At 36.9% G+C, this 14,630-nt stretch overlaps 1 protein-coding gene across 1 annotated transcript; it reads right to left on the bottom strand.

Moving 5' to 3' along the window:
• Positions 1–764: 764 nt before the first annotated feature.
• Positions 765–5,711, bottom strand: LOC127450058 (glucose-6-phosphatase catalytic subunit 1-like). Its single transcript, XM_051713782.1, has 5 exons — positions 3,682–5,711; positions 3,342–3,451; positions 3,144–3,243; positions 2,388–2,503; positions 765–1,905 (listed from the first exon to the last, which is right to left on the bottom strand). The coding sequence occupies exons 1-5, from the start codon at positions 3,897–3,899 to the stop codon at positions 1,388–1,390; spliced, it is 1,062 nt and encodes a 353-aa protein (XP_051569742.1). The 5' UTR covers positions 3,900–5,711; the 3' UTR covers positions 765–1,387.
• Positions 5,712–14,630: the final 8,919 nt, after the last annotated feature.

The raw sequence follows: 14,630 nt of genomic DNA, 5'->3' as shown, positions 1-14,630 counted from the left end.
TACGAGCAGACAGTGAAGTAAGTTTGAAGTAAGTTTGGAGCAGAAGAAATAGAAATAAACCTTGTGTAAATTGTCAGCTTTACGCTAAGCTAAAATGCTATTTCTAGCCATTTTACATGCACATGTTACCAGGCACCTATCATATTTTTTTATCAAGAAAATTCACGTTGGATCATAATTTCTTTTTTTCTAGTAAGACCTTTTATATTAGGGCAAAAATCGTATTCTTGATGATAATGTTTGTATTGTTTTCCTGTAAAAATATCTAAAAATCCTTAAAACAAGATCAATTTGATTTATCTTCTTTTAGAAACAACACTGCATAAAATATTTAGGTTTTTCAGAGAATGTATTTTTAACATGTTTATTTTGTCTTACAGAGTTTTTGTAGTCAAAACAAGTGAAAAAATCTACCAGTACTGAAGAAGTAATCCAAAGTATTTAGTTACTGACCTTGAGTAATCTAACAGAATACGTTACAAATTACATTTTACAGCATGTATTCTGTAATCTGTAGAGGAACACATTTCAAAAGTAACCCTCCCAACCCTGGTTATAACTATTATTAATGTACATTCCTGTTGATAACGTTATTCTACTCTATTCTATTCTATTTGCATTTGCTAAAATAAAAACATTGTAGAGAAAGTAAACCAGCAACATTTTCTTTCTCTCTTTCTTTCTGTCTTAAGTATGAATGAAGATCTAACCAAAATGTCATCCCTTGGGCTATGATGCTTTTAACATCTTTGCACATAGTTTCAGGACATCCCTCACTTTGCAGCATTATTTTTGGTGAGTAAATAAAGCAATAAAGCAGAATACCGTTACCACTAGAATAAAATAAAATGTTACCATATTAACATTCATTTATTACAGCAGTATAATTCTTGAATAGATAACACAAAAATGTTTTGTTTTTTTTAAACATTGTATAAGTTAATATGATTGGGGGCAAAAAGTAAGTTCAACAGTTGTTTTTGTTTTATTATTGATAGTATCTGCTACTTAAAGGCAAGCAATCTCTTACAATGTAATTACAAAAATAGCCAATCAATTTTCTGGTTAATTAGGGGCCCAAAATGTTTTTTAAATTATTAATTATTTTAGTTTTTATTTATTTATTTATTTATTATGTTTAAATATAATGTATGTTTTCCAATCAGCAAGTGTTGCTGGTTTACCTTCTCTAATGATTTGCTACTTCCATGCACCTTGTTTGATGGTGAAGTTGCACCGGAACTTTAAAATCAGAACATCCAAACTAACCATTGGTTAACCAGAATAATTACTTTGTTACTACCAAAGCATTTCAAAAGCAAGAAAATGTATTAAATAAACTGCCCATACACATGGTCATGTGTTCAGCTTAAATATGCCATTAGGTTTAATGCACTTTTATTCTTTGGTATACATTCACTAATGTGCTTATGCAGTAAGGCACAAAACTTATTGTGGTCAGAGGTACTGTGGCACTCTTACTGAAAGACAGCAAGTAAAAGAGAGCATGAGTGCTTGTGGGTGGTCTAAATGAATCTAAGAGGCTCAGGAGTGGCAGTGTTGCTGCTGTACAGGTCAGTCTGTAAATGGCGTTGTTTCCCCAGCTCATATTTTTTTCCATGTCACCCTGAATAGGCAAATGAAGACTCAGCCCCAGGCCAAACAGGGCCCCGGTGTTGCGCAGGAGGCCAGCAAAAGGTGTAGTGTCTAGATGGACCCATTCAGACTGAATGCACCACTTCTGTGCCTTCATTAGGCTCCAGTATGGGTCTATTGAGGCAGCATCCAACAGGGCATAAAGGCCCAGGGCAACAAAGAGAAGACAGAGGATGGTATGCACATAACCCTTCAAGCTTGCTGAGTAGATCCAGGAAACTCTATTAAAAGCCTTAGCCACTGCAATTCCTGTACAGGTAAATGTGAAAGTGAACAACAATTACTTAACAAAGACAGGGTTTCCCAACCAGGGGTTCATGAACCACTAGGGTTTCAGACATAATCATGTGAATTTAACCGAATAGAATGTATTAATAAAATACAACCAGAACTAATTAGAACACTTAAGTGATCTTCTAAAAACATTAAATTAGAATTTTTTAAAAATAATTTGCAATTAGTAACATGAAGATTTATTGAAAGGTTAAAATTACATGAAATCTCAGGGGAAACGTCAAGTAAATATTTTGGTCATAAAGGTTTGGACATAAAAATTGGAAACAACTAAATTAGGTCAGGGTTGATAAAAAGGTCTAGGTAGTAATCAGTTCCAAAGCACTTGCATGCATGCATTACATGCAATTAAATGTTACATTATGTGCAGTTTTAATGTGATCAGATGTAAAAATGGAGACTAATATGAAAAATAGGGAATCTATTTTGTAACTGACCTGTAACAACTCCAGCAATGACTTGATGTGGGAAATGAGCTGCAATGAAGATGCGAGAAAGACTGACACACACCTGCACACCCCAAAACAGAGTCCAAAGAAAACCCTGCAAGCACCTAGATTGGCACAAATGAAAAGGAAGACAAAAGCAGAGACATTAATATTAAACAGCAACACACTGAGATGAAAGTCCTGCTTATATTTCAGAAAGACTTTTTAAAAATCTGTTCTCTCCTTTCTACTTCTCTAGCTTCTGTAATAATCTAGCTTACTCTTGAAACTTGGCAGTGCAATATTATTTGCACTTGTACAACAAGTTGCTTGTGATGTTCCTTATTTTTAAATTGCTTTGGATAAAAGCATCTGCTTAAATGTAATGTAAGTAATAGGGCCATTATCATCTATAAAACATCTGCTTACTACAACAACACTGCTTATTTACAATATACAACTCATTATGGAGATAAAGCAAAGCTGCTAAGATAAATGAGTTAACAAGTCGCTAATTAAGTATTTCCATTTCACTGCAGTTGGAGTGTGTTTCATTATCATTAAGTATTTTTTTTAGTCCCCTGACAAAGTCCAAAGATTTCCTTCCTTGCTCTTTATCTCTCAAGGTTTGTGGAGGAATCCTTGTGTTTGTAGAACATTTCAATTTATACAGTCTGAAATAATCTTATAAATAAAGTAATTCATCTTTTTGATTACCACTTCAAAACAGGTGAAGAGTAATTGCTGTAGGACAGAACCCCTCACCATCTTTTAACAGGGTCACTGCCCTGCAAAATCGGCAACAGTGATGTGACCATGGCATAATAAACCCCTGCAGCTCCCATTGCATGACCAGAGGGGCTACCTAGAAAAACAAACAGAAACTGCTGTGAAATCTGTTTTTGATTCCGTGTGGTTGGTTGGTCTGTAAAATTACAATAAGAAACATAAGGAATGGCTCACCAGGGCCAGTCTCACAGGTCATGGGGAACTGTTTGATTTGTGGCACGGTCGAGTTGCCATAATAAACAGTTTCTCTAACCCACCAATAAGGACGCTCTCCGAACATCAGCCTGTTTAGTGATTTCATAAATAATGCTGATTAGGAAAATGTTCATGATCAGTTACTAGAAATAAATGCACTATTTTACTCTTAGATTTTCCATATCTAAGATATTGCTGTTTACTTGTGTTCATTCCAAAGGATTTTTTGCTTTGATTTCCAATTAGTATCAAGAGGCCCCATATACATATTTTAACATCTCTATCACTGGATACTGAAACAAAAATATTTCACACTTACCACTTGAGGATTAAGTTGAGCCAGTCTCCCACAACAGCAACCCATATCAGCTTCACCCCTACTGCTGATTGTAGGTGGAACCAAATGGGAAAAAAGAATAAAAACGTTGTACGTAAGTCTGCCACCATGGACACAAACGCAAACCAATTTTGGGCGTTCCCATATTGCGTCTGCAGATAAAACGTACTGCTTATTCCATAACCATACAGGACTTCCATTACTACTTTAGGTTTGTTGTAAAACAACAATCTTAGCAGGGACAGTATAAATCCTCATTTATTTTCTCAGTCTTCAATGTTGTCAATCATAGCAGGCACAAGTCTCAGGTTGAAAAATCTTATCATCTCATTCCCAAGTTTGACAAACAGTATTATGATGTCTTGAATCCAATCTCTCTGTCTCGGGACGACCTGCACAAACTCAGCCTGCTCCTTTTATTCATCCACTCAGTTGCCTGGTCATTGGGCACCACCTGAGCTTTGGACTCATTGGTGTAAATAGAGGGCAAATTGTCTTCAAACATTAAACGGTGGTCATTAAAGAAGGGGCCTCACGCAACGCATCATGCATGTGTGTGTGAAGTGGCAGATTTTGTGGGCTAAATTTAGCTAAAGACACTTTCTAGGTGAATGAGGTGATGACATTCACATGCTTGGGATCATGCTGCACTGTTTGTACTTCATGCTTGTTTTGTTTCTCGAGTCACAGATTTACAGAGAACACCTTAATATCAGTTTTATTATGTAATGTTTACTTTATTTAATTTGAGGGAAGAATAATATGCAATTTCAAGGGATTTGCTTTGAAAAATAATTGCCACAAAAGCTCTACACTGAAAGAAAAAACATTTACGTATAAAATATGCTTCATGTGGTAAAGTCAAAATATTAGTTAACATCACTGAATCAACCTGAATATATTAGGTTACACCAACAAAACTAACTTTAAGGATTACATACAGTGTTGTATGTAATCTAAGTTTAGTCAAAAGTAGTAGTTTCAGTCAAAAAGTAGAGTAACATTACATCTTAACTGTTGTGCTGTTTTCCTCATTGGCTACCACTCCTTGTGTTCCCGGGTCATAATGACCGACCCATTTAAATGGTTTATGAATCTCACATAATCCATATATTATCACAAACTTTTGCATTAGATCTTATTTCAACTTGATTGCTAGAAACTAGAACAGATTTTAACATGTTTTATAGTGTACAAGAAATTACATGAAATGTTATTCCCATCATAAACATACTCAAGTGCTGGTGCAGTTATGCAACAAATGGCATAAAAACTGGAGAATATTTAGCAGGATATTTTTTGAGTTTGACCTAGATAATGACTTGACATTGTTTACCTTGACATGATGGTTAATTTCCACTAACCTTCCCTGTGATAACATTTTCCTGTTCTTTAGGTCATTAGGAGGTCTGTTCATGCACTGTCTCACGTCTCTGTGAGATGGCAAATTTTCCACTAGGTTCCAGAAATTCTAAGAGCTGTGGCTAAATCAACTTGGCCATGTGGAAAAACAAAGATGGAACATGTCCAGGGCAGACTGTAAACAAGAGCACTACTTGCAGAGTGTTAAGAGCTCCACAATGTTTACAGCTGCCTTCTCCAGAGTAACAGTTCATGCTCATGTGAAAAATATATGCTTTGATGGACATTCTGCTATAAGAAAAAAAATATGGCTAATTTGTTATGCATCTTAGCTAGTAATGCATTTTGAGTGCTGACACTGTTCAAAGTATTCAGCGATCTTGCACTGTTTTGAAGTCTACTAAAGTAGTTGTCTTTGTAAATGTAGCTCACAATTCTGTTCTCATGAGCCAACTATAGCTCACATCCACAGGAAGACACACAGGAAGTGCTGGGTGCTTCACAGGCCAGCGCAATCGCATGCTTTCAGGTCATATCTAAGCATACATCCAAGAAATCATTTTTCCTTTTAGCAGCGGATAATCATGAAAACAATGGTTAATTCCTGTGAACACATATTTTGCCTCTTTTATCTATGCTAGCTTCAAAAATAAATACTGCATGCAATCCTACAAACATCATTGCCTCAAAATGTCCTAATTATTCATGCAACTAACTATTTACAGGGTGGTAGTTCAAGAAAGCAATATAAAACAACTCTTCAGATTCTGTATCATAATATTGTAGAATTTGTAATATTTGAATTGTGGTGCTCAGTCATTTTGCAGTATTTGGACAATATATATATATATATTGTGTGGTTTTTTTGTTTTTTTTTTTTGTTTTTGTGTTTTTTGCACATCATCATTATCATTGATCATGCAGCACCATATTAATGCCAAATTACAAATAGGCCACAACAAAATAACCAGTTAAAACAAAGACATTGGTTAAAGTAAATCGGTTAAGAACGTAAAACAATGTCTAAAATATCCTACATTTATTACAATTTCAGTTAAAAAGAGCCCTCGCGCTCCCTCGTCTCCCCCGCACTTACACACACGCACGCGCGAGAGCGCGCGCGCACACACACACACACACACACACTAAGACTCGAGTCGCGAACAACAAATAGAGCTGCACCCCCACGACTTGATCAATACAACAATTTATATTAACCGAAATAACTTTTAATGTTTCAATGTATTTCGCCCTAATCACATAGCTATAGTAGAAAGCACCGCGCTACCCCGGCCCAACCCCAACCCCAACCCCAATCCCAATCCCAATCCCAACCCGAACCCGAACCCGTTTCACACACACACACACACACACACACACACACACACACACACACACACACACACACACACACACACTAGTGAATAAATAACTAGTGATGGGAAGTCCGATTCTTTTCCACGAACCGGTTCTTTCGGACAGTTCGTTTCAATGAACTGGTTAAAAAAAAACGATTCACCAGTTCATTTACGTCATCACGTAATGACGTCCCTATATATGTTGCTAATATGCCAGTGTCGTAAGATACACACTCAAACACATTCAATAAAGCCATATGTAAGGGCATTTTGCTGAATGTAACATTTTATTTAATTAAGTTATAATAAAAAGAGTGTTTATTGCCATCAGTGTTTCATTCAGTGATCTTACAATACACCCTACATTAAAGTTTTGCACATAAAGCACCCAATACTGACACTGATATACAAAGTGGATGTTCTACACGTTTAAAGCATAAAAAGTGATTAAACTAGTCTTAATCAACTCACCCTTTTTACAGAAACCATGATCCAGCTCATCACAACTTCAGATATAATCTGCATGCACAATACTCAATAGTAAAATTTGTTTACATCTCTCGACTGAAACGTTTCGCCCCCTCATTCAAGTCCTCGGTTCACGCATGCTCATCAGCTGCTCACTGATCAGCAGTTCTCAGTATTATGTCCGACAGGGGCGATTCTCAGTTCAGTGTACTGGTGACTCGCAAACTGCTGTGATCAACTCAATGTACTGTTGACTCGAGCTGCTGTCCTCGGATCAGTATACTGTTGACTCGTGAACTGCTGCGAACGACTCAATGTACTGTTGACTCAAGAGCTGCTGTCCTCGGATCAGTGTACTGTTGACTCGTGAACTGCTGTGATCGACTCAATGTACTGTTGACTCAAGAGCTGCTGTCCTCAGATCAGTATACTGTTAACTCGTGAACTGCTGCGATCGACTCAATGTACTGTTGACTCAAGGGCTGCTGTCCGCGGATCAGTGAACTGTTGACTTGTGAACTGCTGTGATCGACTCAATGCATTGTTGACTCAAATACTGGATCATCTTCATACATTGATAAAATGGTAATACAATCAAGTCATAAACATATTTCCAGTATGTTTTATTTGTTACACTCTCTGTTGTTCAGCAATACATCTGAAACATACATTTCGCCCCTTAATCATGTTCAGTGTCAGCAGCTCATCGGTTTTCAGTATGTCGGACACCTCCGAAAGAGGCGATTCTCAGTTCAGAGTACTGTTGACTCGAGATCTGTTATGAATGACTCATTGTACTATTGACTTGAGAACTGTTGCGACCCGAGCATTCAGTCCGATTTGTGAACTAGTTGGAGCGGTTAATTGCAAAAAAGAGTTGGCAAAAGCAGATATGACCAGTTCTAGGATCATATTATTCCCAGTTATCAGCTAATTTCAATTTTGAGTGTCAGACACATCCGAGAGACAGGTTAAGATAGAGTAACTTATGGATCAGTGTTGACTCGAGATGCGAACTGTTTCAAACGATTCAGTCCGATTTGGTGAACTAGTTCAATTAATTCACTAAAAAGAACCGGTTCAAAAGAACGATTCATTCACGAACTGGACATCACTAACACAAACACACACAAACACACACACACACACACACACACAGAAAAGGAGAGACAGCAGGCTCAAATCGTGGCAGCGCATCTAGCAGCGGCACTTCCGGTGTCATGCTCAGATGCCGCTGACTTTACGGCATGTGCTGCTGTTTGTGGCTGGTGCCACTGAATTTAAACGGCATCTGCCGCTGTTTATGAATGATGCCACTGAATTTAAACGGCATCTTCTCTTGGACTATTTAAAGGGTCGTTCACCTCTGGCCACTGTCCTTTTAACCAATTCATGTCCATAACAGAAACATCTTTGCTCACAATAAGGGACTATCCTACTGATTTTATGAATGGTTAACATTTTTTTCAAAATGAGCAGGTGGTAAAACAGAAAGGATGTTTGTTTAGCTACATTTTGTTACTCAATAGCCTATTAAGACTTTGTTTGCTTTGAAGCAAATTTTATTCAGTTGGATCAGTTCATTTCAATAGATTATCAATGCAGTATTCCCAGTGATGAGAGAATAACGTCTGTGATACGTTAATTTTAAGAACACACTGTAAGGGACTATTAGCAATTATGATAAAAAATATTAGGCCTAACAGTAGTTTTTTGATTGTATCATACCTATAATACAATATGATCATATTAAAAAGGCCTTTTTCTATTGGCATACTTAGTATTATTTTATAAGAAATTTTTATTGCTATTATTTACAGGATGAGGTTCCTACATGCAGGTACAAAATATTACAAACATCTTCATTACCACAACCAATTCGATGAGAGCTACTTTTTTTGCCAAGAATATTTGTCCTAAAATTTTATTTGCTGTTCATAGGTTACATTATGATTCAAATGCATTCAAAATTCACCAGACTGCAGGAAGTATCTCTGATACATTTTCTTAAAACAACTATAAAAGCTAAGCCCACTGTACTTGTGCTTCTGTACATCAGTTAATATTCTGCCTGTGGTTTGAGCCTTATTGTGATGACTGTCAGCCACTGACAAAGGACAATGCTGCCACTGACCTGCCTCTGTTTGGGGCAGCTGCCAATAAATTGTGCATTCTATGAATAGGCTGATATCTTTTTAATAAAATATGCAGTGTTATATTACTGTCTTTGAAATGCTATTACTTCTCAGTGTTTAAAACATTATCATATTAGGGGATCCACATTTATGCGAACATTTGTTGGAATCCAACAAATGGATGTTTCCCTTCACTTTTTCAACCTTGTCATTATTATTATTATTTTTTTCAAACCCTGATCAGCACAAAACCAGCAGGTCTAGGGCCACAACCTGCAACACCATCTACAGGTACATTAGATAAAGAGTGCAAAATGACAAGGTGTCAGAGGCTTTAGGCCTTGCTGTTATGTGTATTACAGTTAGGATAAAACAGGAAAAAGAGCACACACCATGTCTGTATTAGGTTATTGCTTTGGCTTCCAGTTATTCTGAGTATATAGCCTATTTTAAGATCTTAATATCTGTCTTTACTTTCCCCCAGGATTTATAATTGATATGCTGCCAAAATATGTTTCTTGTAGAGCGCTTGGATCCACAGACTTGCTGATCACAGTGACAACACATCAGACCAATGCAAACCCACCTTCTGCATTTTTGTACTCTAACTCTTTAATACAATCTCCTTTTGCATAAACCGTAATAAACATTATTCACAATGTATAAAGAAATTTCAGTACAATTTTTCCAAAATGTTATTACTTAATGGTTTCAAATGTTAATATTTTCTTTTAATGTTTTTATACTTTCACTGTCCATTTATTTTCACTTTCTATTTATTATTAGGTCAGTGGCAGCATTGTCCTTTGTCAGTGGCTGACAGTCATCACAATAAGGCTCAAACCACAGGCAGAATATTAACTGATGTACAGAAGCACATGTACAGTGGGCTTAGCTTTTATAGCTGTATATTTGTACTTTTTTTTTTTTAACTCTTTCCCAAGAAAATGTGAATATCAGAGATACTTCCTGCATTCTGGTGAATTTTGAATGCATTTGAATCATAATGTAACCTATGAACAGCAAATCAAATTTTAGGACAAATATTCTTGGCAAAAAAAGTAGCTCTCATCGAATTGGTTGTGGTAATGAAGATGTTTGTAATATTTTGTACCTGCATGTAGGAACCTCATCTTGTAAATAATAGCAATAAAAATTTCTTATAAAATAATACTAAGTATGCCAACAGAAAAAGGCCTTTTTAATATGATCATATTGTATTATAGGTATGATACAATCAAAATACTACTGTTAGGCCTAATATTTTTTATCATAATTGCTAATAGTCCCTTACAGTGTGTTCTTAAAATTAACGTATCACAGACGTTATTCTCTCATCACTGGGAATACTGCATTGATAATCTATTGAAATGAACTGATCCAACTGAATAAAATTAGCTTAAAAAAAAACAAAGTCTTAATAGGCTATTGAGTAACAAAATGTAGCTAAACAAACATCCTTTCTGTATTACCACCTGCTCATTTTGAAAAAAAATGTAACCATTCATAAAATCAGTAGGATAGTCCCTTATTGTGCAGTAAGGGCAGGCTCAAATTGCGGCAGCGGCTAGCAGTGGCATTTCATAGATGCCGCTGACTTTACGGCATCTGCCGCTGTTTATGGATGATGCCAGTGAATTTACGAGGCAGATGCAACTGTATATGAATGATGCCACTGTTTGCAACAGCTGTCGCTGACTAGTTCAATGATTCGAGGTTTCTACTTTTAAAAACTACATTGTCTTTTGCAAAATAAATACATAATTAATAGCATTATATGGGCTATCTGCCTCCGCCATCAGATGTCTCTCTTGAGCAAGTCAAGTGGGCTCAAATTACTGTATGTACCAGCATGTGTGTCTGGCTTCAATATATTTACTGCTTTAATATCCATCCATCCATTTTCTGTACCGCTTATCCTTACTGGGTCGCGGGGAACCTGGTACTGTTGAATGTCTTACCTCTTCTGTGCTTTCTGAGTCAGCTGTTCTGATCTCTGCAGCACTGGAAAAAAAGAGTACCAGGGCCACATTATGTCATTACAATGATGTCAACCTGACCTGAAAAATAATTTATGTCCCGACTGGTAGAATGGATTTAATGATGTTGTACATACAATAGGTACAATGGCCTGTACCTTTTCTTTTCCTTGTAATATTTGCTCTTCAGAAGCACAGATTCTGCCTGGCATCAGCACATGTTGCTGTTGCTTTGCAACCACTGAATCAAAACCAACAAAATAAATAAATACAGTATTAATAATAATGTGAAAAATGTACAACTTTAACCACATTAAAGGTTTCGGTCTTATGTTTTCACTTAAATTGATACTTTTACTGAAGTACTGCAGTTTGGAATCCAACAAATGGATGTTAAGTTTTAAGTGATCCTAAATGGTGTTATCCAAATACTCTAAAGTACTGACACTCGTAGCTCTTAGGGGTCTCAATGCCATTACTCGCTTATCAATTTCTTTGCTGTAAATGAAATTCTTGTGCTAATTGTTTCTTCCCATTAGCTTACCTCAGGCAAAAGGACATCTGTAATAAATAGCTGCTACTCAGCTACAGTCCCGGGGCCTGACAGGATTTTTCCAGTCGCTGTATAATGTCTTCTGTCTGCGGTAACAAGTTAAAAAGAAACATGCAAAACTGTTTTATATACCATCCTGAGAGAGAACATTAACAATACATGGCTTAAAGCTGTGATATATGGGCAAAGTGTGAACTGGTAAGATGACATTTTATCCATCTATTTCTCCTTTTCCCCCTCCTCTGCCTTAATGTAATGCATATGGTAAGTCTTGTCATTTTTCCTGTCCACAAGCATTCCCTTGCCCAAAAAAGCTTCCTACCAAAAACTTACAGTATATTCGTTTATAGGTAAATTTGGGGATACAAAGATAATTACTTAATATGCTAAACATATGAATTGTGATATGGTATATCATTTTAAAAAATCCAGATTTCAAGACATTTGTCACATACCATTGTTTGAAATCTTTTAAAGACCAAGAGTTGTGTACAAATATCACAAAAAAGAATATTCCACATACCTTTATCTCATTAAATAAAGTGAAATGTTCACTGTAATGTTTTCGAAGGGCTGGATCAAACCCTGTGTGTTTCCACAGATACATTCTGTTTGAGAGAAAATGCCCACTCTGCAGGTTTCTTTCCAAATCTTGTGATTGTAGATGTATATTTAGATGTGTATTCAGTTTTTAACCAGCATGAACAGTATGTTTAATTAGTTTATGTCATCTAGGTGACAAAACTTGTACTGCTCATTGGAAGAAATGTATAGCTTATTACCTTTATCTCTTCATCTGTCAGAATGTCTTCCGTTTTAACAGATTCCAGGATGTCATCTCTGTTTAAAACAAAAGCATTGCCTAAATTTCACCTAAATCTGTACATTTTACATATCACATACACCATAAATTACCAAATAATTGTTGATAATTTTACTGATATAACACAAAACACAACTATAACAATTATAACTTGATTTCAAAGGCAGCCATGGGTCTGACATGTATGAGATTATTCTTACAAATCTAGGATAAGGTTGCATCCACAAAAGAAATCCTTCGAAGTCAAATCGCCCTCCACACCCGCACACTGAAAATGCAACCAGTCTTTGCAAGTTGTGCATTGCACCTAAGGGTAGTGCTTTATGTGGTCATAGAAAACATTATTGAAACACATAACTGAATTTTGAATGCATTTGAATCATAATGTAACCTATGAACAGTAAATCACACTTTAGGACAAATATTCTTGGAAAAAAAAGTAGCTCTCCTCGAATGGTTGTGGTAATGAAGATGTTTGTAATATTTTGTACCTGCATGTAGGAACCTCATCCTGTAAATAATAGCAATAAAAAATTCTTATAAAATAATACTAAGTATGCCAATAGAAAAAGGCCTTTTTAATATGCTTCGTAAATTCAGTGTCATCATTCATAAACAGCGGCATCTGCCTCGTAAATTCAGTGGCATCATACATAAACAGCGGCAGATGCCATGTAAATTCAGAGTCATCATTCATATACAGCGGCATCTGCCTCGTAATTTCAGTGGCATCATACATAAACAGCGGCAGATGCCGTGTAAATTCAGTAGCAACATACATTAACAGTGGCAGAAGCCATGTAAATTCAGTGGTATCATACATAAACAGCGGCATCTGCCTTGTAAATTCAGTGGTATCATACATAAACAGCGGCATCTGCCTCGTAAATTCAGTGGCATCATTCATATACAGCAGCATCTGCCTCTTAAATTCAGTGGCATCATACAGAAACAGCGGCAGATGCCGTGTAAATTCAGTGGCATCATTCATATACAGCGGCGTCTGCCTCGTAAATTCAGTGGCATCATACATAAACAGCGGCAGATGCCGTGTAATTCAGTGGTATCATACATAAACAGCGGCATCTGCCTCGTAAATTCAGTGGCATCATTCATAAACAGCGGCAGATGCCGTGTAAATTCAGTGGCATCATACATAAACAGCGGCATCTGCCGTGTAAATTAAGTGGCATCATTCATAAACAGCGGCAGATGCCATGTAAATTCAGTCGTATCAAACATAAACAGCGGCATCTGCCTCGTAAATTCAGTGGCATCATTCATAAACAGCGGCAGATGCCGTGTAAGTTCAGTGGTATCATACATAAACAGCGGCATCTGCCTTGTAAATTCAGTGGCATCATACATAAACAGCGGCAGATGCCGTGTAAATTCAGTGGCATCATTCACAAACAGCGGCATCTGCCTCGTAAATTCAGTGGCATCATTCATAAACAGCGGCAGATGCCATGTAAATTCAGTGGCATCATTCATAAACAGCGGCAGATGCCGTGTAAATTCAGTGGCATCATACATAAACAGCGGCAGATGCCATGTAAATTCAGTGGTATCATACATAAACAGCGGCATCTGCCTCGTAAATTCAGTGGCATCATTCATAAACAGCGGCAGATGCCGTGTAAATTCAGTGGCATCATACATAAACAGCGGCAGATGCCATGTAAATTCAGTGGTATCATACATAAACAGCGGCATCTGCCTCGTAAATTAAGTGGCATCATTCATAAACAGCGGCATCTGCCTCGTAAATTCAGTGGCATCATTCATAAACAGCGGCAGATGCCATGTAAATTCAGTGGCATCATACATAAACAGCGGCAGATGCCGTGTAAATTCAGTGGTATCATACATAAACAGCGGCATCTGCCTTGTAAATTCAGTGGCATCATTCATAAACAGCGGCAGATGCCATGTAAATTCAGTGGTATCATACATAAACAGCGGCATCTGCCTCGTAAATTAAGTGGCATCATTCATAAACAGCGGCATCTGCCTCGTAAATTCAGTGGCATCATTCATAAACAGCGGCAGATGCCATGTAAATTCAGTGGCATCATACATAAACAGCGGCAGATGCCATGTAAATTCAGTGGTATCATACATATACAGCGGCATCTGCCTCGTAAATTCAGTGGCATCATTCATAAACAGCGGCAGATGCCGTGTAAATTCAGTGGTATCATACATAAACAGCGGCATCTGCCTCGTAAATTCAGTGGCATCATTCATAAA

The sequence above is a fragment of the Myxocyprinus asiaticus genome, chromosome 13 (genome assembly GCF_019703515.2).
Source record: "Myxocyprinus asiaticus isolate MX2 ecotype Aquarium Trade chromosome 13, UBuf_Myxa_2, whole genome shotgun sequence".
Classification (NCBI taxonomy): domain Eukaryota; kingdom Metazoa; phylum Chordata; class Actinopteri; order Cypriniformes; family Catostomidae; genus Myxocyprinus; species Myxocyprinus asiaticus.
This window is presented reverse-complemented; position numbering and strand designations above follow the sequence as displayed.

Bases quoted from the DNA above. Each gene is read 5' to 3' on its own strand.
- LOC127450058 (XM_051713782.1), bottom strand. From the start codon at position 3,899: ATGGAAGTCCTGTATGGTTATGGAATAAGCAGTACGTTTTATCTGCAG. The intron at 3,452-3,681 runs GTAAGTGTGAAA...ATCACTAAACAG, and splicing joins CTCAACTTAATCCTCAAGTG to GCTGATGTTCGGAGAGCGTC. The intron at 2,504-3,143 runs GTGAGGGGTTCT...GTGCCAATCTAG, and splicing joins AGTGACCCTGTTAAAAGATG to GTGCTTGCAGGGTTTTCTTT.